At 38.3% G+C, this 26,710-nt stretch overlaps 1 protein-coding gene across 1 annotated transcript in view; it reads left to right on the top strand.

Moving 5' to 3' along the window:
* The window catches only part of DNAH7 (dynein axonemal heavy chain 7), a 247,305-nt gene that overhangs the window by 39,934 nt on the left and 180,661 nt on the right, over positions 1–26,710 (top strand). The window contains exons 10-16 of the mRNA XM_079923963.1: positions 3,260–3,379; positions 11,470–11,653; positions 12,308–12,487; positions 17,831–18,103; positions 19,073–19,200; positions 21,504–21,582; positions 24,927–25,151. Of these exons, the coding sequence (XP_079780089.1) occupies positions 3,260–3,379; positions 11,470–11,653; positions 12,308–12,487; positions 17,831–18,103; positions 19,073–19,200; positions 21,504–21,582; positions 24,927–25,151 (1,189 nt within the window). The remainder of the gene's footprint in view (positions 1–3,259; positions 3,380–11,469; positions 11,654–12,307; positions 12,488–17,830; positions 18,104–19,072; positions 19,201–21,503; positions 21,583–24,926; positions 25,152–26,710) is intronic.

Below are 26,710 nucleotides of genomic sequence, written 5' to 3'. Positions count from 1 at the left end.
ATATGAGTATAGAAATTATCATAGGATATATGTTACAGTATAAATAGGATGTCTAAGAAAATAAGAAGATAAAGAACAACTTTTGAAATTCATGATTTGATCAAGGCGAGTCCAAGAAAATACTTCTAGAACACTGTGGGTTCATTTACTGTACAGTACTCAGAGAGGATAGAACTTAATCTCAAACATATTAAAAAGATGCTTAACTCATAATAAGAAAAATGCAAAGAGATTGAAATAAAAACTACACTGGGATATCATTATATTTCCTATGGAATTGACAAAATTCCAAAATATTGACATCATGCTTTGTTGGTGAAGACTGGAGAAATGGGCACCCTTTTGAAGGGAATCCAGTCATATCTATCAAAATTACAAATTCATTTACACTTGAATCCAGCAATCTCATTTCTGGGAAATAGTCTAGAGATACACATGAAAATATAGGAAGTGATCCAGATTCAGGGTTCTTTATTGTGCCATTTGTCAAGAGGGTTAGCCTGGAAACAACCCAGTAACCATTGATAGTGGGCTGGTTCAATGAGTGATGGTACATTCACACAATGGAATATTATTACACAGCTATGAAATATGAATGAGAACAGTATCAGTGTGCTAATATGGAATGGTCTCTAGGATGTATTAGTAAGTGAAGAAAGCGAGTGCAGAGCACTGCCTAGAGTGTGCTACTTTGAATGTAATGAAGGAGAACTGGCAAGAACAGAACTTGTTTCTAAATTCATGGAGCAAGCAAGAAATGTAGGCACCTGGAGTGGGATTTAAGGGGCAACTTGGGCCCTGTGAGAAGTGAGATTAGCTTTGAGAACCAGAGATCAAAATCAGAGACTGACTTGGTGTTGAGTCCAGAGTGTTGGGCCAGGACTGTTGAAGTCCCTCTGCCTGAAATCAGTGATGGATCCAAAGATCAAGGTGGGGGTTTCGGACTGTGATGAGCATCAAGTGGCAGGTGGGAGGGATCCATGACTGACAGCTGAGTCTCCCGAAATTGACGTCCGCTTGCATGCTGCAGGTAAGGGGTAGGAAGAGTTCAGAGGAGAACCTGAGGTTCACAGTCTGGGTGATTTGGGGCTGTTATTTGGTTGAGTGATCTTTTTCCTGACTCTTTCTGTAGTCTTTTACCAGTGGTTAAAACTGTTGTTCTGGGGCTTCCCTGGTGGCGCAGTGGTTGAGAGTCCGCCTGCCGATGCAGGGGACACGGGATCGTGCACCGGTCCGGGAACATCCCACATGCCGCGGAGCGGCTGGGCCCGTGAGCCATGGCCGCTGAGCCTGCGCGTCTGACGCCTGTGCTCTGCAACGGGAGAGGCCACAACAGTGAGAGGCCTGCGTACCGCAAAAAAAAAAAACAACAAAAAAAACTGTTGTTCTACTGCCAGATGATTGTAGGAATCGTCCTGAGAAAGTAGGACCAGTGTCTGGTGGTATTTTTCCCATGTTCTTAACAATTCAGCCTATTGGCCAAACAGGGAATGTTATCAGCAGAGATTTCATGAGAAAGTTCTGTAAAACTTCTGTAAAGGCCTATCAATCTCAAAACATGAAAGGTGGGTGGCCTGTGCTTAGAATTGTCTCTAAATCAAACACTGAGGAAGTACAGGGAAAACTGGTCTGGTTGCTCAGTGGCAAAGTGAATTCTAGGTGCTCCTGCCCTAGCGACTGCTCTCCTTCAGTGCTGCTTCACACAGCATGCACCTGTACCCTGATTGATAGCTACAGCTTTGAAACATAAAGTCATGTTGAAAATGTTGACCAAGAAGCATAAAGAGAGCAGATTATGTTTAGTATGTGCTGTCATGCTACATTTTTTTTTTTTTTTTTTTGTGGTACGCGGGCCTCTCACTGTTGTGGCCTCTCCTGTTGCGGAGCACAGACTCCAGACACGCAGGCTCAGCGGCCGTGGCTCACGGGCCCAGCCGCTCTGCGGCACGTGGGATCTTCCTGGACCGTTGTACGAACCCGTGTCCCCTGCATCGGCAGGCGGACTCTCGACCACTGCACCACCAGGGAAGCCTTGTCATGCTACATTTTAAAAGTATTTTATTTAAAACATTGCTGTATACTGCTCAGTTACCCAGAATAACGCATTACCAAAGATTCTCCAGCAATAGTTACCTACTTTGTGCCTAATGTATCACTGATGTCATGTACTAACCTCATGGTAACCTAAGAGATGGACTTTTGCTTGTGAAAGGAATATAAATAGATGTGAAACGTGTTTTGTCTACTAACCAGTATCTTACACTGGTTTTTAAGTAAAAATTAAAGGTGATGTTTTTAATAGTGTTTCCTATCTTTCAGATAACATAGAAATCATTTAATCATGTGGAAATTAAATAGCAATTTCTCTAATAGGGAAGAAATCTGTAGTTAAATTGAAGTGACTAATACAATGGTACTAATAGATAGCATTGTTCTTTCACTTTAATCTGCCAGAGAAACTTCTTAACTGACTAAAGCGTGTATATAACAAAGATCATAGTGTTGTAGTCAGAAGTGAAAACTCTTGGCTGGAGTAAGCACTGTGTTTTCTGAAAAAATCAAAACCAGACAGGTTCAAAAGATTTTTATACACTGGGTCTTAATTAGGTGTGAGAACTCCCTCACTTCATGGCTCTCCAGTATCCAGGGTTGCTCTCTTTTCAGAAAGGGTGGAATTTTTATATTAGGAGTAGTGGACCCTGTAAGTTTTGAGCCCTGCCTCTTTTCCTGTTTTAATTGTTCCAGTTTGAAAGCAAAAATCAGTCTAACCTAACCATCAAATTTCAGTTATTACATCCTTCTTCTACTGCACAGCACAGTTTCATAATATCAGATTGTGTTCCTGCTGAATTTAATTATATTAATTATTTTTTAAATTAAAATATGTTCTTGAATATTCTTATGGAACACAAATTTTAGTGATAAAACCTAGGAATATCATTTTTTGAGAAGGGATCAATTAGCAAAATGTTAAATTAAAAAAAAACAAAAAACTGTCGGGCTTCCCTGGTGGCGCGGTGGTTGAGGATCCGCCTGCCGATTCAGGGGACACGGGTTCGTGCCCCGGTCCGGGAGGATCCCACATGCCGCAGAGCAGCTGGGCCCGTGAGCCATGGCCGCTGAGCCTGCGCGTCCAGAGCCTGTGCTCCATAACGGGAGAGGCCACAACAGTGAGAGACCCGCGTACCGCAAAAACAAACAAACAACACAAAAAAAAAACCCTCATACTTAAATCATTGTTCATTTTCATCTCTTGCAGAAAGTTACGTTTAGTTGATGTAGAAGAATTTCACAATTGCCAGGATGCATTAGAGCTGTCGACTTTTCAGAATATTGTCATGAAACACATGGAATCTGCCAAAGAGACTCTACTTAAAATGTAAAGTTTTGAAGTTTCATGTATGAAAACATAAATTTAAAAATGTGATTGGTGGGCTACTGCAATTTAACTGCTTTTAGAAAATCTCATTTTAAAAAGTTTGTAATCATTTCCGTTTGAGAGTTAAATATGATATCTTTAACTGCCTTGCTCTGTGATGTCTATCCAGATGTTCTACACAGCATAGATTGTACAGAAACTAAAATGATTATAATTGATACTTTTTCTCAATGTCTGGTTTCTACCCTCTGCTCTGAGAGCAGGGGTGGATAACGTGGGGGAATGATCATCAGCTAATCGTTCACCAGAGATTTATTTGAATCTACTGTTAATACATACAAGGTAATGTGCCTGTTACATTTTGGTTTTGGATGGAGGATGCAGAAGAGTTTAAAGAATGCTTAGGTGGGGAAAATATATTCTTTAAAGGAGTTTATAGTCGTATTGGGAAGTTAGACTTAATTAAACATCATCTTGGATTGGCCCTTCAAATTGGGATAGCCACATGTGATAATTATCGATACTGGTGCCAGATAATACGTTCTGAAACAATACAGTAAAATTGTCTTTGTCATGGGCCATTAAGTTATTATAAATGGGACGTTAATATTAGATCAAGTTTAAGATAACAGAGGACATAAAACTCCAGCATGGCTTCATGATTTCCAAGAGGTACTTAGAAGTGTATCTTGACAGTTTAAGACTGAATCTTCCCTTTATATTTTTTCTTCTCTAATACGTTAGAATCAAATTCTTTGTCTGACATTACTTGAAAGAACTTTAGACTTCTATGTAGTATTAGTTCACATAAAAAAAATAGAGGAGAGGTGCAGAATGAAAGTGCATAATTAATTGCAGAGGAGAATATGACCCCGTAAGGACAGAATAAGAGTAAATTATCTTGATCTATAACTTCAGGGTTCTACCCCAGGAATACATTCCCACTGCAAATTTTAGTAGACTGGGTGTGTCAAAGTACAGAGTAGAGGATAAACCTTTATTGAATGATTTTGCTGAGAGATGTAGATGGATTAACTGTATCTCTCTTTTTTTTTTTTGCGGTACGCGGGCCTCTCACTGCTGTGGCCTCTCCCGTTGCGGAGCACAGGCTCTGGACGCGCAGGCTCAGCGGCCATGGCTCACGGGCCCAGCCGCTCCGCAGCATGTGGGATCTTTCCGGACCGGGGCACAAACCCGTGTCCCCTGCATTGGCAGGCGGACTCTCAACCACTGCGTCACCAGGGAAGCCCTGATTAACTGTATCTCTTGATGCCTCCTGATTGATTCTAAGGGAAGAGCCCTCTGACCATGCTTTACATAGTGAGCCAGAATGTGTTTATCATGGCTAAAAGGCAGAACATCAGCTCACCGAAGTGGAGAAACAATTAGTAAATGATTAATTATGACATCTATGCCAAACCCAAACGTCTTCTCTTAGTCCTTATCCTCCACTTCTACTCAGCAATTGCTGTGGTTTAATCACCACCGCCTTCTGTAAGTCTCTGTTCTGTGTCCCTGTGCCCATTTCTTTTTGATCTCCTTTTCTGGCTCTACTTAATCTCACTATCTTTTCTAAGAGTAGGGGCTCTCCAGGTGTTTGCTTTTGTTTTTCTTCTCTATATTCTCGATAGTTTCATGATTTCGTCTGTCTTAGCTGTCTCAAGATGTTATGTTTTCTGAGCTCTGTCCCCTTATTATAAATTTTCTACTGTATATCTCCAATTGAATGCCATGTCAGCACCTGATTCCCAGCATTTCCATAACAGTACTTATTCTTTCTTCCAAGCCTGCCATTCTTCCTCCTCTGGACCATTCCCAGGCCAAGTTGAAAACTTTTCGACTTGTTCTGTCTCTTTGCTCATCATGTACATTCTCACCATCCCCGGCCTGCCCCCAGCCATATTCAGTGTATTGCTAACTGTTGTTTTCTTGTTGAGATATATTTCGCTTATCATAAAATTCACCACTTTAATGTGTATAATTCAATGGTTTATAATATATTCACAAGATTATGCAATAGTCATCACTAATTCCATCACCCTCAAATAAAACCCTGTATCTGTTAGCAGTCACTCCCATTCCACCCTAACAAGCCCTTAGCCACCACTAATGTACTTCCTGTCCCTGTAGATTTCCCTACTCTGAACAGTTCATCTAAGTGGAATGATACCATATTTATGTCTGACTTCGTACACTAAGCATAATGTTTTCAAGGTTCATCCATGTTATAGCATGTACCAATACTTTATTTCTTCTCATGGCCAAATAATAATCCATTGCAGAATATATTAATACCACATTTTGCTCATCCATCAGTGTGGGTTGTTTCTACTTTTTGGCTATTATGGATAATGCTTCCATGAGCATTTGTTTTGCGTAAACATTTGTTTTCAGTTCTCTTCGTTGTATACCTAGGAGTGGAATTGCTGGGTTATAGGATAACTATATTTAACTTTTTGAGGAACTGCCATGCTGTTTTCCAAAGGGTTTGTAAGATTTTACATCCCTAACAACAATGTATTCTTACCATTCAATTTCTCTACATGCTCGTCTATTGTCCATTTCTTTATCTTTTTGGATAAATATCCAAATCATTGCTCATTTTGTATTCAGTTATGTCTTTTTATTTTTGAGTTGTAAGAGTTCTTTATACAGTCATCCCTTAGTATCCATGGGGGATTGATTCCAAGAAACACCCTCTCCCCCGCAGCAGATAGCAAAATCCATGGATGCTCAAGTCCCTTATATAATATGGCATAGTATTTGCATATAACCTACACATATCCTCCAGATTATCTCAGATTACTTATAATACTTAATAAAATATAACTGCTATGTAAGTAGTTGTAAATACAGTATAAATGCTATGTAAATAGTTTCTGGCACATGGAGAATTCAAGTTTTGCTTTCTGGAACTTTCTGGAATTTTTTCCTGATATTTTCAGTCTGTAGTTGGTTGAGTCCACGGATGTGGAACCCATGGATACAGAGGGCTGACTATATATTCTGTGTTGGTGCCCTTTATCAGGTTGAGGAATTTCCCTTTACTTTTTAGTTTCTTAATTGTTTTTATTATGAAATAATGTAGCGTTGCCAAATGCTTTTCCTGCGTCTATTGAGATGATAGTTTTTTCTGTTACTCTGCTAATATGGTATATTACCATTGGTTTAATATATTGAGGCAACCTTGCATTCCACTTGGTCATGGAGTACAATCCTTTTTATATGCTGCTAAATTCAGTTTGTATTTTGTTGAGGATTTTTGTGTCTATATTTATCAAGGGTATTGATCTATAGTTTTCTTCTTCTTCTTCTTGTGATGTCTTTGTCTTGTTTTGGTATTATGATAATACTGTCCTCATGGAATTAGTTAGGAAGTATTCCTTTCTCTTTTTCTTTTTGAAAGGCTTTGTGAAGGATTGGTGTTAATTCTTTAAACATTTGATGTAGAACTCACCAGTGAAGCCACCTATTCCTGGATCCTGGCCTTTTAATTTTCTTAGAATTTTTTTGATAATTAATGTATTTACTTGTAATAGGTCTATTCATGTTTTCTTGAGTCAGTTTTGGTAGGTTGTGTCTTCCTAGGAATTCGCTAGGTTATCTAATTTGTTGGCATAGAGTTGTTTATTGTGTTCCCTTTATTTCTATAAGATCAGTATTAATGTCTCCTTTTTTTCATTTCTAATTTTAACAATTTGAGTCTTCACTCTTGGTCAGTCTAGCTATAGGTTTGTCAATTTTGCTGATCTTATCAAAGAACCAGCTTTTGGCTTTGCTGATTTTCTCTATTTTTCTATTCTTTATTTTGTTTGTTTCCACTCAGATCTCTGTTTCTTCCTTCTCCTTGTTTTGAATTTAGTATTCTCTCTTTTTCTGACTTCTAGTAAAGTTTAGACTATTGGATTAAGATCTTTTAAATATATTTTAATGTGTTTACAGGTCTAAAGCCTGACCACTATTCTTCTGTATCCCATGAATTTTGATATATGGTGTTTTCATTTTCATTCATCTCAAATTATTTTCTAATTTCCCTTTTTTTTTAACTCATTGCCTGTTCAGGACTATGTTGTTTAATTTCTGCATATTTGTGAATTTCCACAGTGTCCTTCTGTTACTGATTTTCTAATTTTGTATGATTTTCATCATTTTATATTTACTGAGACTTCTTTTATGGACACCAAGTATTCTTGATCCTCTCTCAGAAGCATCTTCCATGTGTACTCCTTTCTGTCAATTCCCACTGCTACTACCCTTGGCAGGCCCTTTTATCCTCCCATATAGCCTACAAACCACTGCCAGGTGAATCTTAAACATCCCCTAGATCAGTGCCTTCCCTTTGTTGACAAAATAAATCCACAATTCTTAAACTGCCTTTTAAGGTCTTCTGCAACCTGGACCTAACCTATCTTTTCTATTCTCAGTTCTGAAAAAACTTTCACCTTGGGCCATGCCTGTAGAAATAGTCACGTTAAATTAAAAACGGCATGGCTTCTAAGATTAGCCTATAACCATACCTTACCATTGTTAAATATCTATCCAATTGGTAAATCTGCAGACTTTTTTGTTCTCCTTTTTAACCAATTGTTGGTTTTTAAAATAGTTACTCCTTGTTTGTTTCCATCTGTGAGATGGGAATTCTAGGAAAATTTGAAAGTTGCTCAGTTGCTCCCACTTAAACTCTGTGACTCTTAGCATTGTCATCTTTGCAGACATAATTGTATCAGATTTAATCAGAGGTTAAGGGGATTAAAACAGAATAAGAACCTCTTGGATACTATTAGCAAAATTTTATGTTTTATACACATATTTATAAAAACTTTACACAGCAAAGCAACCATCAGCAAAATGTAAAGGCAGGCTACTGAATGGGAGAAAATGTTTGCGACTAATATACATCTAATGAGTAGTTAATATCCAAAATATATAAAGAACTCATACAATGTGATAGCAAAAAACAAATAGATTAAAAATAGTCAGAAGATCTGAATAGACATTTTTCCAAAGACATACAGATAAATAACAGGTACATGAAAAGATGCCCAACATCACTAATTATCAGGGGAATGCAAATCAAAACCACAGTGAGATACCACTTCACACTTGTTAGAATGACTATTATCAAAAAGACAAGAAGTAACAAGTGTTGGTGAGGAGGTGGGGAAAAGTGAACTCTAGTGCACTGTTGGTGAAAATGTAAATTGGTGCAGCCACTCTGGAAAACAGTATGGAAGTTCCTAAAAACTTTAAAAATAGAACTACCTTATGGTCCAGCAAGTCCACTTCTGGGTGTTTACTTGAAGAAAAGGAAAACACTAATTTGAAAAGATATGTGCACCTCCATGTTCATTGGAACATTACTTACAATAGCCAAGACATGGAAGCAACCTAAATGTTCATCGATTGATGAATGGATAAAGAAGATGTTGCAACAGCATGGATGGGCTGTGGAGATATTATGCTAAGTGAAATATGTCAGACAGAGAAAGACAAATACCATATGGTCTCACTTGTATGCGAAACCTAAAACAACCACAAAAACCAGGCTCATAGATGCAGAGGGCAGATTGGTGGTTGCTAAAGGAAGGGAGTAAGGGGTGGATGAAATGGTTGAAGAGGGTTAAAAGGTACAAATTTACAGTTTTAATATAAATAACCCATGGAGATGTAGTACACAGCATGGTGACTACAGTTAACAATACTGTGTTGTGTATTTAAAAGTTTCTAGGAGAGTAGATCTTAAAAGTTCTCATCCCGGGCTTCCCTGGTAGTGCAGTGGTTGAGAGTCCGCCTGCCGATGCAGGGGACACGGGTTTGTGCCCCGGTCCGGGAAGATCCCACATGCCGCGGAGCGGCTGGGCCCGTGAGCCATGGCCGCTGAGCCTGCGCGTCCAGAGCCTGTGCTCCTCAACGGGAGAGGCCACAACAGTGAGAGGCCCATGTACCGCAAAAAACAAAAACAAACAAAAAAAAGTTCTCATCCCAAGAAGAACAAAACTTTAATTATGGTGACCAGTGTTAACTAGGCTTGTTGTGATCATTTTGCAATACATACAAATATTCAGTCGTCATACTGTACACCTGAAACTGATATAATGTTATGTCAGTTATACCTCAATAAAAAAAATTATGCCTCATGCTATTTACAGCACATAATGCAGCTCATTCCCGGAGAAGCCCCTCTGTGTCTTTCAGTGTCCAGACCAAATGACCCTTCTTCCATGAAATCTTTACTGTTACCTCATCAAAAGTGATCTCTTCTTTCTGAATGCCTCTGACACTGTGTTCTCTTATTACTTTTTCCTTTTATAATATATATTTATGTGTGTGCATTTTCCCCTCCACTCACCTATAAGTACTTTGAGGAATGAGTAATATTTAGTACCTCAAATGTTTTGTACATAATAGGAAACCCTGTAAGTATTTTTGAGACAATGATTGAATAATTTCTTTCAATGTATTTTCTGTTCTTTGTCCTTTTTCCAGTCTTACAGCCCTGGACTTACTCCATCTCTTGCCTGGACTATTGGAGATTTCTCAATCCCCTTCATTAATCTGGCGTTGCCCTTCTCTACTTACAGCCCTGGACTTACTCCATCTCTTGCCTGGACTATTGGAGATTTCTCAATTCCCTTCATGAATCTGGCATTGCCCTTCTCTACTTCATGAATCTGGCGTTGCCCTTCTCTACTTACAGCCCTGGACTTGCTCCATCTCTTGCCTGGACTATTGGAGATTTCTCAATCCGCTTCATTAATCTGGCATTGCCCTTCTCTACTTAGTATTTGCTACTTGTCCTCCTTTGTCCTTTTACCTATTGCTTTAACAGTGATGCCCCACTGCAGGAGGATCTGCTGTGTATTCACAGAGCGTGAGCCTGTCCCAGGTTCTTGTGTTTAGCTCCCAAGTTCTGCAAAAGTCCTCACAGACTTCCCTCCACTTATTTTTTCCTATTTTCCAGTGTATTAGCTCCGTTATAGACAGTGAAATGATCAGATATATTAGCCCTACCTCTCCCACCTATTTTTCTTAGTATATTCTACTTCAGGTCCTTTTATCAGGGTCTTCCTCATTTCATTTTTATCTATTCTTCAGTGAAATTTGCCATCTTCACTATAGAACCCTTCTCTATTACTTAAATAGAAAATTATGTCTCTATTCTTTGATTTCAAAGCTGTTTTTCTGCCATGACACATTGCCTTCATTATTATGAGAGAGAGGGGATCATGTCATATCTTTTCATATCTCCCATGACACTGTCCCTAGCACACAGTAGGCACTAAACATGTATTTGTTAAAGTGATGAATACATACATTTAACACTTTGATCTCTCTTGGAGCATTCAGGCAACTCCTGAACTTATATTGACTCCTTGTTTTTAAAAATTTATTATCGCTTATGAAAGAGGTACAAATATTCCTTAATTTTAGTGTTGGACAGTGGTTTTGTAAACTGAAAACTTCACTTGTTATCATCATAATGTATCTGTATATGAATTTCACTGTTTTCCTTTTATTACAAGGATACATATACATTTGGAACTTGTTTTAAATCGGTCACTCTTTCAGGATTTCTCATTAAGGAGGATAAAAAAATAATATACTTGATTTTGTTGTTTTGTGCCTTGTTTTCAACTATCATTGTGAAATAGAACAGCATAAATTACTAGGTGGGCTGAGTCAAACTAGCCCTCCCTTGATTTAATGTTATTCACATTTTAGCTTTAAACTGACAAATCCATTCCCTGAAGAGCAATTTCAGAGACTGGGGAGGAGTATCTTGTAATATCCAATAAAGTTAATTGTCATATTATTCAAAAAGTGCAGGAATAATGGTTCCAGGAGTTCGATTTACCTTTTTATCACAGCATCATGTCGTTGAGCCATTTTCCATTGGCTATGATTAAAATTTCTTTTCCCAGGAGGAGTGAAATATGCTAGCACTTATATTTCAGAGAGTGGATAATGTGACTTGGCAATATACCTCTCTATAAAGACCTTTAGATGTTCAGAAGTTACTGTTAATGCTTAATGTAAGAGGAGTAATTCATTGAAAATAGTAACTTTTAAAAGTCTTTTGTTCTTTGAAGGTGGTTTCCAGAAGTGCAGAATATTTATTACCAAGGTAATAAAAAAAAGCTATTGCCACCTGGTGACAGCAGTGCCAAGTTGGAATCTTTTTTCAACTGTGCTGCTACACTTATGACTTTACAGCTGCAGGACCTCACTTTGGTTTCCATGCAAGATTTCACGGACTTAATTGCACAACCCCCCGTAAGTAAGGTTCAGTTACACCAATATTCATTTACCAATTTATTTATTTTCAATTCTTTCAGAGTGGATAATTATAAAATAACCTTTACCAGTGGAAGAGCAGAAAGTATATCTTTAGATCTATTACACTTACGTGTTTTTTTAAAAAAGACTTAATGTCAACCTGCATATGTAGGGTATATTATTATCATCACATTGGTGAGGTTAGTGGAAATAAGTAAAAATTCCCATAATTGGGAAATTTGGGTCATGAGGGCTGGGGAAGATTTCTCCAAAGAACTCTTTTCTTTCTGGAAGAAGGTCCTGTTAAAGGGTGAGTGGAGTCTGGGAATTTGAATGTTCTTCTCTTGGGCTCCTTCTCTGATGATTCTAGAGCCCCACTGCTGTGCACATCTTCCTTTTTCTGGAATCTTGACCCTATAGTTGATCTGTAGGCTCAGTGGATACCAACTGAGTCTCGCTAGGAATGGCTCGCTGGGAATGGCTCTTGCCCTTTTTGGTACAGTTCCTCTTTGGCTTAACTGTCTAGGACATAAGAAGAAGGATGAGTTCTCATGTATCCTAATTGGAACCAGTGCACTCCTTACTCTGTCACAATTCATATGCATATATATATGTATACTTTATTATATATCTATAACTTCTTTGTTGCAGGATTCTGTTAGAGCTTTTGAACATCCAGGTTTTGTCATAAGGCTGATTCTTGATAACGACACCATTAAGTTTGAACCTGATTTCGATGACTATATAGCCATCCTTCTAAATGTTTATGATGTCATGATTAAGGCTGTCAGTTTCGTGCCAAGAGTTGAGACAAAATTGTATTCCAAGTCGGTAAGTAATAAGGATATTCTGATTGCTTCAATTTGCATGATGGTATTTGCTTCAAATAACTTCTTTTAGTATAGACAGGTATCCTCTGCTTTACAGAATACCAATGGCCTAGTAACATTGGCTTATAAGGCAGTTTTGCTTTAAAAACATACTATTTTCCCATTAGCTTCTCTTAAATACTGGTTTCTTAGACCAGTCTTCTATTGAACTCAGCTGAAAACTTTCTGAGGGGGAAGAATTAAAGTTGTGATCTGGTTTGAAGCCATCAATGAGCATTTGCTGTAGCATTCACACCATGCTGTTGACTGCTGTTACACTTTTCCAGCTCTGTAAAATTCTCCTCCAATTAGCTACCTTCCTGATACACCTTCTTCCAGGAATAGTCATGTCTCCTTACTTCCAAATCATAGATCCTACTTCCCTTTTCTCTCTGGCCAAATATTTAGCAAAGTTCTGCTGAACTACGATATTTCAACAGTAGTTATTGCAGTCTAGTATATGAAATGAGCATGTCTGAAAATTCCTTAACTTAAAAGCTTTTCAAGTTTTTTAAGTCCAAACAGTAGCTTTCTTCTTTCTTTTTCATTTTTTAAATAGTGTACGAATATTTCATACATACAAAAGAGTACAGGAGGCCAGTGTTTAAAGTTTTAAGCAGTAATAGAGTAAACACCTTCATACCTTCCATCTAACTTAAACAATGACTATTACCTTTAAGCTCTACCTCCCAATTGTTCTTCCCTGTTCATATCCCTATCCTTCTACCTTCTAGCAAAGGAATCACTATCTTGTACTTTGTAGTTATTTTTTAAATTAATTTTTATTGGAGTATAGTTGATTTACAATGTTGTGTTAATTTCCACTGTACAACAAAGTGAATCAGTTATACATATACATATATCCAGTCATTTTTAGATTCTATTCCCATATAGGTCATTACAGAGTACTGAGTGGAGTTCCCTGTGCTATACAGTAGTTTCTTATTAGTTATCTGTTTTATGTATAGTAGTGTGTATATGTCAATCCCAATCTCCCAGTTTATCGCCCTTCCCTTCCCCCTTCGTAACCATAAGTTTGTTTTCTGCATCTGTGACTCTATTTCTATTTTGTAGATTGGTTCATTTGTACCATTTTTTTAGATACCACACATAAGCAATATCATATGACACCTGTCTTCCTCTGTCTGACTTTGCTCAGTATGACAATCTCTAGGTCCATCCATGTAGCTGCAAATGGCATTATTTTGTTCTTTTTTATGGCTGAGTAATATTCCATTGTATATATATACCACATCTTCGTTATCCATTCCTCTATCAGTGGACATTTAGGTTGCTTCCATGTTCTGGCTATTGTAAACAGTGCTGCAGTGACCATTGGGCATTTTGTAGTTATTACTCTGAATTCTTAAACATAAATTTACTACATGTCTGTATATCTGTAAACAATTTCTCTTTAGTTTTTCTATGTCTTTGTATAGATGGAGTCATCTTATAAATAGTCCATGACTTGTTTTATTTTACTTAACACTGTGATTGTGACATTATTCATGTTGAGAATATTGTCTTCTTCATAGAGCTTCTAGTTTTTTTATCATTTTATTTTTATTTTCTCAGAATCCATTAACTTTTCTTTTTTTCAACTAGGCTTGGTCTTTTTTCTTTTTTTCTTTTTTTTTTTTTTGTGGTACGCGGGCCTCTCACTGTTGTGGCCTCTCCCGTTGCAGAGCACAGGCTCCAGACGCACAGGCTCAGTGACCATGGCTCACGGGCCCAGCCGCCCCGCGACATGTGGGATTTTCCTGGACCAGGGCACGAACCCGTGTCCCCTGCATCGGCAGGCAGACTCTCAACCACTGCGCCACCAGGGAAGCCCAGCCTGGTCACTTTTGATAGTTTCTTGTCATGTATAGTCATGTATTCATTACTCTTCTCTGTTTGCTGATGTGACTCCTGCTCCTGGTCGTTTATTTCTGTGGGTGTTTTTTTTTTTTTTTTTGTGGTACGCGGGCCTCTCACTGCTGCGGCCAACCACTGCGCCACCAGGGAAGCCCCTGTTTTTTATTTATTATTATGGGCTTATACACACAAGAACTTTATGCAGGGAAGTCTTTGAGGCCTTGATTTGGGTTGGTTCCTCTGGATTTTTGCATATTCTCTTGACATGTGCTCTGGAGGCCCCTGCAAACCCAGGACGCTTTTTTTTTTAAATGATATATTTTTTTAACGGAACTTTATTTTTATTTATTTATTTGGCTGCGTTGCGTCTTTGTTGCTGCATGTGGGCTTTCTTTAGTTGCAGTGAGCAGGAGCTACTCTTCGTTGCGGTGAGCGGGCTTCTTATTGCGGTGGCTTCTCTTGTTGCGGAGCACGGGCTCTAGGCACGCGGGCTTCGGTAGTTGTGGCTCGCATGCTCAGTAGTTGTGGCTCACGGGCTTAGTTGCTCCGCAGCATGTGGGATCTTCCCGGACCAGGGCTCGAACCCGTGTCCCCTGTATTGGCAGGCGGATTCTTAACCACTGCATCACCAGGGAAGCCCCCAGGACCCTTTTAAACAAAATTCTTGCCTGAGGATTTTGTGGACGACACTGGCAGTGAGTGTTTACCCAAATGTGTAAGAGAACAGGCTTGTGGCTCCAAATTCTTAAGATGACCATCCTTTCTCTTCTCCACTGAAAAACAGGCCAAAACAAGACATTTCCTTCTTAGCCCCTCATTTAATGGTTCTGTCAGCTTTCAGCATTCTGAAGTTTTGTGTCCTCAGAACCCTCATTGTGAAGTTGTGTCACTTTTCATTGTTTTCATTGTTCCTGGCTTTATGTAGGGGTATCAGTTGACTTCCCACCTTACTCAGGCTTCAGGCTTTGTTTCCTGACAACCATTCTCTCACCCATGCCACCCAGCCCCACACATGTGCCCATCCTGCTGGAGACTCATTAAAGCAAAGCTTAGGCCACCAGGGATCAGCAGAGTCCCCAGGGCAGCTGCTCACATCCGCATATAGTTACCTCCCGATTCATGTATTATCTCATGTTTGGCCCCTTAGCCTTTCCTTATTATTTTACTGCCTTAACCATGCATTATAAAAGTTATATTTGACATTGTCCCCGGCATATTTATGTGTTTTGAACTAAGTCGTTGTTTTCAAACAGGGTATCTGTTCCTCATATTACCATAAATAGAAGTCTCTCAAGAAACTTACTGTTTACTTTGTTTTTTTGTTTAATTCCAGTTCACCTATTGCATCCTTTTGTATTCTGTTCATACCGTGCCTTCCTCAAGAATGACTAGATGTAGCTTATGAAACAGACAGATATAACAGGTTAATAAGAGTTACTAGATAAAGTTTGAAGTGGAAAAAAGTATTATAATCATCTGAATGAAGACAGTTGCTATGATTTTATGCTTATAAAATATGGCTCTAAGCTTCCTAGTTTCTACAGTAAAGAGGAAAATATAACAAGTTTTAGACTGCTCAGGTATTTTTTCTGGTTTCAAATTTTGAGAGATAGGTCTTACCTGGGGCATTATACGTGGGGTAATGATTCTAAAACCCTATGTACCAGTATCATGTGGTGACTTTTAAAAATACAAATCCAGGGCTTCCCTGGTGGCGCAGTGGTTGAGGGTCCGCCTGCCGATGCAGGGGACACGGGTTCGTGCCCCAGTCCGGGAGGATCCCATGTGCCACGGAGCGGCTGGGCCTCGTGAGCCATGGCCTCTGAGCCTGCACGTCCGGAGCCTGTGCTCCGCAACGGGAGAGGCCATGGCAGTGAGAGGCCCATGTACCGCAAAAAAAAAAAAAAAAAAAAAAAAAAAAAAAAAATCCAGGGGTCCCTGCCACCCCCATTCCCTGCATCTAGAGATGTAGATTTACAATGACAGTCTGTACTCAGAAGTAGGTATACGGTAAAATATCCCTAGATGATTCTGGCAATCCCTCAAGTTTGGAAACAAGTGATACAGAGGGTACTTGAATATTAATGAGCTTCACATTAGATCCAACAATTTCACATTGCAGTACGTAATATATATTGCTTTATCCTAAAGTTCTTTTTCAAAAAAGATGACACCAAGCATCTGCTGTGCCCTGGGGGTGAGGTAGTGGTGATGATGGTGGGATTCACTAATGTAGTCATGAAGTATCTAGTTCTGAAAAAGTGTGATTTCCTGAAATGTCCACTAGGGGGCACAGCGGACAAATGCATCCTGGATACCTGAACAAATTACCCAGTTCTTTAAGGAATCCTTTCATATTCTCAATTTGAAAGCTGTAGAATATTCACTACTGGCAATGATTTTTGTTTGTTACAGTTAAAAATCCCTTTTTCTGGACAACAGGTAGAGACTATATATATATATATTTTTTTTTTCTTTCTTTTTTTTTTTTTTTGCGGTACGCGGGCCTCTCACTGTTGTGGCCTCTCCCGTTGCGGAGCACAGGCTCCGGACGCACAGGCTCAGCGGCCATGCTCACGGGTCCCGGACGCACAGGCTCAGTGGCCATGGCTCACGGGCCCAGCCGCTCCACGGCATGTGGGATCTTCCCGGACTGGGGCATGAACCCATGTCCCCTGCATCGACAGGCGGACCCTCAACCACTGCGCCACCAGGGAAGCTGCATATATACTTTTTAAGTGTAACTTGGTTCAAGATAATAAACCATATATGCACATTTACTTGTCCTCTTATTCAAAAAGAGAAGGAGACAAGTTGTTGAGATTTGTTTGCTTATTTAAAATTGTTGTGTGATACATTCTTGCCCACATTATTCTAATGGTGGTAGCAGAATGCAAATTTTGCAACTAGGGATTTTAGTCTGTTCTAGTTGTTGTTCACACTGACCTCTGAAAGCTCAGAGGTCAGTGAATGAGTAAGCAATCCTTCTTTGTTCTACATACATTACTCCTCAAGGTGAAGAAGGGCTGTGACTGTGATCAAAGACTGATGACATTGAGCTGACTTATTTTTTTTAAATAATGTATGATGCAAGTGCTACCTTTTAAGCTAGCATATACAACTGTACAAATAAAACATGGATTTTGCTGTTTTGATATTCCAACTCTTATTTTGTGTATGTTCTCAAGTGACTGCTCTTTCCTCCATACAGAAAAACAAAATACTCCTAGGTAGCCTCTAAGAAAAACAAAACATATGAAACCTAGATATTTAAAATACTGCTGTGATTAGACTCTCTACAGATATAGATTAGAAAATCCAAGGGAACTTGTGAATAAATTTAAAAAGACAGTATGGTAAGATGGGCATTTTTACAAAGCTGAATGATATGGTTACCTTAATTTAAAGTATTTTAAATAACTCATATTGTTTTTATTCCTTTGTTTAGGATAGTAAGTCTAAACCAGCAACTTTGAAGCCGATAATTCTGAAGGAAGTTGTTGAAGCTCACAAAGAAAAGGTTAAGGACGTGGTTATATGGGAGAGCATGGCACTGAATGAGCACCTCAGACTCTATGACAAGTATGATTTTTTAATTACCAAAAAAGCTGAGCAAGATGCTGATGCTTTCCTTGCAGAAAATCGTAATTATGAGAAAATAATACAAGAAATTCACAGGTACCAAAAGCTCATAGAGGATATACAGTACACATCTAGAAAGGTAAATGACCCATTTTGTACAACTGTTCTTTGTACCTAGTGATCTCTTCCCAGTTTCATTAGGATGTATTTCTAGACCATACAGTGAAAGAATTAGACCATTATCATTAACAGAAAACTGTTTGGGCCTTTTTATGTGCCAAGCATTGTGGTAAGCTCTGGCTATGCAGAGGTAGACAAAACACATAGTTCTTATGTTCATAGAGCTGAAGGTGTACCCTATAAGGCTGACTTTTTTTTTTTGCGGTACACGGGCCTCTCGCTGTTGTGGCCTGTCCCGTTGTGGAGCACAGGCTCCGGACGCGCAGGCTCAGCGGCCATGGCTCACGGGCCCAGCCGCTGTGCAGCATGTTGGATCTTCCCGGACCGGGGCACGAACCCGCGTCCCCTCCATTGGCAGGCGGACTCTCAACCACTGCGCCACCAGGGAAGCCCTAAGCCTGACTTTTAAGTAATTTATTTTAACTTGGCCCCTCAAAAATGTCAAGAACTATTCGTTTTTTTTTGCTTTGGTGTGTACAAATCCTTTGGAACATATGGTAATTATACCAAAATGTGGTTACTTCTGTTTAGTAGGAGACTGGTAATTAAACATTTTCTTCTTTTGTCCTTTTTTATATTTTCCCAAATTACCACCATGACCATGCATTACTTTTTTGTACAGAGAAAGTATAACATTTAAATCCCACTATCTATGTAGCAATAACTCAATTCTCCAAAGTTTTTATATCAATTATTGTCCTGAAATAGAATTGGCTTCCAAGATACACTGTTCAAGGAGATTCACGCAGAAGATAGTGGTAAAATATAAAAGAGTATTTGCAAAACCCTGCCTGCATCATATTAAAAAAAAAAAACTCAGTTGTATTAGATCATACACACACAAATCAATATTATGGAAAAAGGCAAAATTGTGGGAATCATTTATGTCATTTCATGTTTATTAAACTTTTAATACCTAACATTGCAGACTATTCGTTTAGGAATGTTTGAAATGCGCTGTGAGGAATTAATCAAAGCTTTGGTGAAGCGAGCAGGTATTATTTGTGGAAAACTTATAGCTAAAATGTTCAGAGACCATCAGGAAGTAAATACAAGGTATTTATTTAATATTATATTTTTATTTTGGCGGGTGGAGGAATTAAATAGAATCAACTGTCACTCAACTAAAGTAATGGATTAGAGCAGTGTCATAAATGACAGAAAAGAAAAGATAAAGCCAAACTTATTTCAACTTGGCTCTAAGTGTTATTTTGTGATTTTTTAGTATTTTTTCACCATGAATGTGCCTTCCCAGTTGTCTGAATTAGGGTGGTATTAAAATGTGTTTGCATTTCTTTTGTATAAGTCAGGTGGACATTATCTAACTTCAGATTTTTAAGTTTGTGTAATCAGTACACAAAGTGAGTTTTCACAGTGGATATACACAGTAGTTGTCAAGGATCTCAAATTTGGAACATCATTTTACTGTAATTACCCTTCAAGGCCATGGTAACACATTACCTTAACTACAAACTCATTTGTTGTCCAATCTGGAGATTTTTAGGAAAACTGACTCATGTTAAGTAAACTTACAGAATGCTAATGTGTGAAGCAGAATACCTGTTTAAGACAAGAAGTGTAGTTAGTTTTCTAGCACTGGTGATAGTGTGGCTCCAGAAACCTCTTTCCTGCTGTCAGTTATGTGGAATAAAACCCCCAAATAATCAGAATTTTTTATAATTATAGTGTTAGGGAAAAAGCATTAAAAAGATATTTCTTTCAGCCTGTAAGAAGCCTGGAGGGAGCTTCATTTACCTACCATACGTCAGGTACAGCGCTAGAGACTTGGACTGAATATGAAAAAAATTCCTGAAGGAAGTTACATTGTAGAAGGGGAAATAGGCATCCAATTCAGTAAATTACAACAGGGTGCCATAAGTTCTGTCCTGAACCACAGAAGTAGAACAGTAGAGAAGGAAGTGATTAATTTCCTTTCGGGGTGAGGTTTGGAGGAGAGGGGGAAAATCAGGGAGGTCTGCAAAGAGGAAGTGATGTAGGAATTCATTTGGAAGGATGAGTAGGAGTCCGCCAGGTGAGTGATGTGGGTGAAATAATTCCAGTTAGAGGAAATAATATGTAGAAGGGAGTGAGGTAGGTATGAAAATGGCATGGTGTATTCCAAGAACAAGGAGTGGGTTGTGTTGCTCTCACGGATACTGTGAGCGGGGGAGGCTGAAGAGGGAGGCACCACGTGGAAAAGGCCTAGGACTCGGGCAGCTTATCTGAGAAACAGAACAGTATATTCAGCTTAAAGTACCTTTTCCTCTAAAAGTACTAGAAGAATAGTGAAAATGTCTTTTATTTACAGCATTTCATGCCGAGTGAAATATTTGCTTTAATTTCATAACTATTTCTCTGCCTCTTAGCTGCCCCCAGAGCTCATGCCAGTTCTACTTTTTCCCCTTTTCTCTTAATTATGCATCTCACCAGACTCACTGGCTGTATAGAGGATATACCAGGACTATTATAGGAACCACTAGATAACAAATGCCCTCAACTTCTTGCCCTTACATGTCTCATCTCACCTCTCCACGAACCCCTCCCTATCTGCCTCCCCACATTCTCAGAGGTCAAGAGTCTGTCAGCCACTCACTGTTCTCGTCTCTACCTATGAGCTCAGCCCCCTTGCCTCCCATCCCTCTGGACCTGGCTCTACTAGTCGTCCCCTCTGTGTCGCATTTTAAATCTCTCCTTCACTGTGGATTCTGCCTCTGAAATTTACAAACACCTTCAAAACCCTCTTCCGTCCTCCAACCCTCCACTTCAACCCAACATCATCACCATCCATTCCCTCTCTTTCACCTCACAGCCAATCTTCTTGAAGAAATTTCTGCAGATGTTATCTGAACTTCCTTAGCTCTCACTACTCTTTTTTTAAAATCCCATAGTAAGTTCATTGTTTATATTGCCCACAACCTAAATCCGTAGGAAGTATTTGCATATGACCAGAAGCTTCTGAGCACACAGGCCCATTTTAACCATGTCTTCCAAGTAGACCCACTTTTTGTGCCATCTCAACTAAATCTCTGGTAGAGCCCTTAAAACTCTAGGTTGGAAATGATTGTTCATAGTCTTGCTGTCCATACTGGATTGTGAACTGCTTGAGAACCATTATTGCATCTTACACATTTGTGTACCTCCGTCACTTACTACTGTAGTTGGGAATGGAATAGATGATCATTACATGTGTATTGAATGAATGAGTAAATGAGCACAAATTCACTTTTAATTAATTAGATGTCATATAGGTAAGGTAATCTGACTGTATTTTTCATGTAATAGAACATTAAAATAGTACACAGGAATATATTTAGGAATAAAATTCAATTATAGAAGATGGGTTTTGTCTGGTGTTTCAGATTATGTGAGGAATTTGAGAAGATATCTGAAAAGGCTCTTAGCACTCCTCCAAATACAGCAAAACTGATGGAAATGAAGGTATTGTTTATAAACTCTGTATAGTCATGTGTGTGTAAGTAAATTGTTTTTCTTTTTTTCCCCCCAGCTTTTATAGTTATTAACATGATAATACAATAACAAATCGCTCCAAAAGTTAAAACAGGGGCTTAAAATAGTAAGTTACACACACACACACACACACACACACACACACACACACACACACACAGCTCATGAGTGTGAAGTTTGGTGATTCAGGCTGGACACTCCTCCTAGATGGTTCTTCTGGACTCAATCATATCAGCTAGTTCTCAGCTGGGTTGACTAGTGTAATTAGCTTCAGAAGCTTGACTCTGCTTCGCTTGTCTCTCAGACTTCAACAGGCTCACCTGGGCATGTCTTCATGGTATGGTAGAGGCACAAAAGCAAGCCCAATTGTACAAATGCTTTTCAAGTTTCTGCTTGTGTCACATTAGCGAATAGCCTGTTGACCAAAATGGCCACAGAGCCCGTGAGAGGACACTACAAGGACAGACAGTGGGAGAGGTGAAGTATTGGAGTTATTAATGCAGTTGTCTACAAGAATCTTTTTGAGAGCACTATTAATAATTGTTACCATGCCAGCAGGCATAAACCAGGACTGTCTTGGGCAACCTGAGATATGCAGTCATCCTTCATTTTTTTAATCAACAAATATTTAATCCTTAAGTAATATTTTGTTTTTGATAGGCTTTTATTATATATTAAACATTTCTGTGGTAGTTTGCTGAAAAGTGTTTTGAGCATAGGACTTATGGTACTAAAAATATTAGAGAAGTCTTGCATCATTTTTCTTGTTGCCTCTGTGCTTGAAGTCTACCTGATGGTAATAAAATAATGTAAAACACCTGGTTAATCATCCACTTATTTTGTTCCTTTTCCACTCTTATAACATTACACTTTTACAGGATCTTCTTTTTCCTTTTCTGGCAATCTGAAGATCCAAAATAGAACCCTTGTGTTCCTAGATTTTAAAATATTTAAGCAAACCCAGCAAAACATGTTAAGTCATTCAAAACTTTGTATGGGTAGGAAATTACAAAAGGTGTTCAAATGATTAGGTACATTAAATTATTCACTTAAAGAAAAATTTGTGAAAATCACTAGAACCAAATTTTGCATATCAGCCTCTAAAGGGTTCTATCTCCTTTAAAGTATTTGTACTTGGATTGGGGTTCTTAACATGTGAATTTATGTGTATGTGTGTGTATCAAATACAAACAAACCTATGATATCCTTTTTAGAATTTTTTATATTTTACATGAGTTATTATAGAACATCAAGTGATACTTTGATTATGGATGATTTGAAAGGTAGCTGGAGAGTTCCATAGCTGGAAATTCCTTTGAAAAAAATGAATACTGAGTACGAAGAGTGTTATTTATTTACCCTCTTAACCATCGCTGGAAGTATTTAGGAATTTGGAGTTATTTAGTGTGAATTTCTATTGTTCATAGAAACATTTCACAGAATTAGCAAGTAGGATTCATTACCTAATATTTAAAATATTTCTGTATCTTGAAAAAGTTTATTCTTGTAAGGGCATAAATATCTTCTCAGTTTATTCAATACAGACATCAGTCATTTTTTATCAGTAAGAGGAAATAAAGATACAGTTGTTTGACTACATAAAAAGCTGATTAACCAAATTACAAAAATGTATTTTCACTTAGATCACTGTTTGGATTTGCAACAGAAAAACATTCTAATGAGAATGACATATCAATGAAAGCTTTTAAGGCAATGTCCTTTTTATCTTTTTAATTACAAAAGTGAAAATTTAAACAATATGGAACTGTACAAAGTAAACGTTCCTCTTTTTCCATAATTCCTTTTTTTGGGGTAATGGTTCTTTCCAAACATATGTATATATATGGCACTAGGGAGAGTGATGAAAAGGGAGAGCCAGAGAGAGGTGGTTATTAGAGATTTAAAAGAACTTTAAAAGCATTAAGAAAAGAAGCATTTACTTCATAGACAGGGAGGTGTGGGGTATAACAGGGAAGGTAAACACAGGTAGGTACAAGTAATTGGCAGTTTTCTCATTTTTCAGGGGGATAGCAGGTTTCTTTCAGAATTTATATTATTAAGATATATGCATAAATTAGTATGTTTCAAAAGAGGTTTGAGAGAGCTACATGTATATATGTCCATACACATGGGCACCTCCATGTGCATGTGTACACACACACATACACACACACCTATATATTCACCCACTCACACACACACAGAGCTTTGTCTTTGCAAAAATAGAATCATTACTCCTGCAAATTATTTTATTCACTTAACAGTATACCTTCTCTGTACTTCTACGAAGTAAATAGGGCTCTTACTTTCTTCCAAAATCAATAGCCAATTACTTCAGTACAATTTATTAAATGATCTGTCATTTCACTCCTGATTTGAAATGCCTCTTTTTCAACACTAAATTTCCATTTGTACTTGGATCTATTTCTAAACTCTGTTCTGTTCCATCCTCTACTCCTGAGCCAGAACAGGAACTGTTTAAATTATTGCATCTATATAGTATATTTTGCTATTTAGCTGGGCTAGTCTCTATCGTTTTCCTTCTTCATGATAATCTTTGCCTACTCTTGAGTACTTTCAGAGACTTTTAAAATTACATCAAATTTAGTTTTTTTAAAATGCCATTGCAATTTTGATTGAAATTGCATTGACTTTCTAGACTGGTGGGAGGAGAATTTACATCTTATAATATTATGTTTTAACGTGGGTTTCCATATTTATTTGGTACTTTTAAAATGTCCTTCAATAAAGTGCTGTAGTCTTCCTCATAGATTCAGCACCTTCCTTGTTAAATTTGTCTGCAGTTATATTTTAGTTTTATAACTAAGGAAAGTGTTGCAGCACTGGTGTCTGTTGCAAGTTTGCAATTTTACATTTGTTATGGTGGTTATTTGACTAACTGTCCCCTCCACTAAACTATAAGCTCTCTGAGGACAAAGCCCAGGTCTGTTTCTGTCACACTGTATTGCCAGCACCTGGCACAGTATCAGGCACATAATAGGTGCCCGAAATGCTCTTCTGCAAGAATAAATGATATCACTGAGCATCTGCTTCTTATATTCCAGAGAACCATAGCATCCTTTGCTTTTCCAGTGCTCTTTGTGTGTTGTTTAGTATTTCTGGTTTTCACCCTGCTCTGTCAGTAAAGGTTTTCAGGATGGATGAGAAGCAGACTGTGCTGCAGTCCCCTATTTGGAACCAAAAGTCTATACTTCTAACAAGTCTGTACATATTTATGCAGTGTATTTCTACAGGCTATTTTTTGACATGAGCTGTTCCTTAAAATGCCATCTGTAATTTTTGTTTTCTCTCAGGCTTATATTCAGAAAGTAGAGACAGTTGATATGATTGAACTGGGACGGAGATTGGTGGATTCTAAAAACTGCCTCGCCTTCCTCATTGAGTGTACCAACTTTTCTCCAGCAGACATTAGGCTAAATAATAATGTCTTCCAGTGGTATGGAAGAATGGATGAAATTTTTGACGAACACAGGAAGATCATTAAGGAGAAAACAGAACAATATCAAGAAGGTCTTAAGGTGGGAATCATGGATATTTTGAATTATTTTCATTTTCTGGAAATATTTAACTTCTTACATAGCAATGTCAGCTCCTCTATTTCACAGAGAGTATATCTTAGCTCTCTCCTCCCATAAGTCTTAGTAGAGGATAGGACACATAATGGATGGATGTGGCATCATTTCTTCCTTTTTCAAGGGAGAAAACATTTGAATATATTGCCCACAAATGACCATTAATAAGAATAATATTTATCTTATATGGTTTATAGTACTGTCTTGAGTTTATTTTTTATTAAGGTCAAAGCTCCCTTGGTGAGGTGAGCCTTCACACCTCATAATCACCAACTTGCCGAAGTACCGTGCCCAGAACCATCACTATAACGTTCCGTGACTTGAACCTTTGGTGTGTGTGTCCTACATATAAGATGGTGTGTGATTCCCCCCATCTACCTGTCCAGGCTCACCTCCTACCTCTCCCCACTTCTTGCTCTTGACTCTTCAGTAACCCTGAGCAACTTCTGGTCCCTGCTCTCCTACACCTCTCATCTCTTACCTGCTCTCTCCGTTCTCTCCGGAGCGACCTGCCGCCCCGCCTGTCTATCTAGCAAAGTCAGCTGACTTTCTGAGAAGCTCTTTCAGTCAGACCTCAGTACTGCTTCTCCTCTGCTCCCATGACACTTTTAACACACCTCCACCGGGCTAATTATCTGATCATTATGTTATTGTTTCCATCTCCCCATTAGTCGGTCAGCTCCTTGATGGCAGGGCTGTCTCATTTTTACCTTTTCTCCATTTATATCTGCTTGGCTCGCACAGTGCCTGACACACAGAAATGCCGTGAGCACTTCATAGCTATTAAGTGAATAAATGACACAGTATTTTCAGTCTCATTTTACAGATGAAGAGACTAAGGTTCCCAAGTGAAGGTGAAGAGGCTTGTTTCAAGTCAGCCAGTAGAGCTGTTTGATAGCAAGCCTAACCTCTTTCTACCTCACTATAGCAAATACGATTAATTGGCAGCATATGTTGTTTGCAGAATAAATTATAGACTTAAAACAAAAAAAAACTCTTCATTTTAAACTATAAGTCTATATTTAAGTCTATATTTCTGTTTTATGTTTAGACCATTTCAGAAATTTTTAAAACCTATAGAAAGCAGCATGAGTATTTGATGCTTACGCTACAATATAATAGACCCTTAGGAAATCACTAGGTGGCCCAGAATTATCTATACTTCGTTGTAATGTATACCATTCTACAAACTACACATAGTGTTAATGAATTTTTCCTCTCATTTTCCTTCCCCCACTGGGCCAGAGCAATAAATTGGCCAGAAAACCAAAGAGGACAGAAATCAACCTAGATAATCTATAAAATATAAAATCTATTTTTGAATAACCTGGATTTGACTTCTGAATATTTTATTCAGAGCTGTTTTTTTAAGAGCCATTTAATTTGGAATGCACTACCAATGACAATTTCATAAGAAACCTTTCTCATTAAAAAAAAACAAACAAACACACACACCTGTTTTATACTGGCAGGGTTTAGTTTTTCGGCTTTTAAATCTGGATTTA

This window comes from Stenella coeruleoalba (genome assembly GCF_951394435.1).
Source record: "Stenella coeruleoalba genome assembly, chromosome: 6".
NCBI classification, from domain to species: Eukaryota; Metazoa; Chordata; class Mammalia; order Artiodactyla; family Delphinidae; genus Stenella; species Stenella coeruleoalba.
The sequence above is the reverse complement of the archived record's forward strand: the minus strand, read 5'-3'. Positions and strand labels throughout refer to the sequence as shown.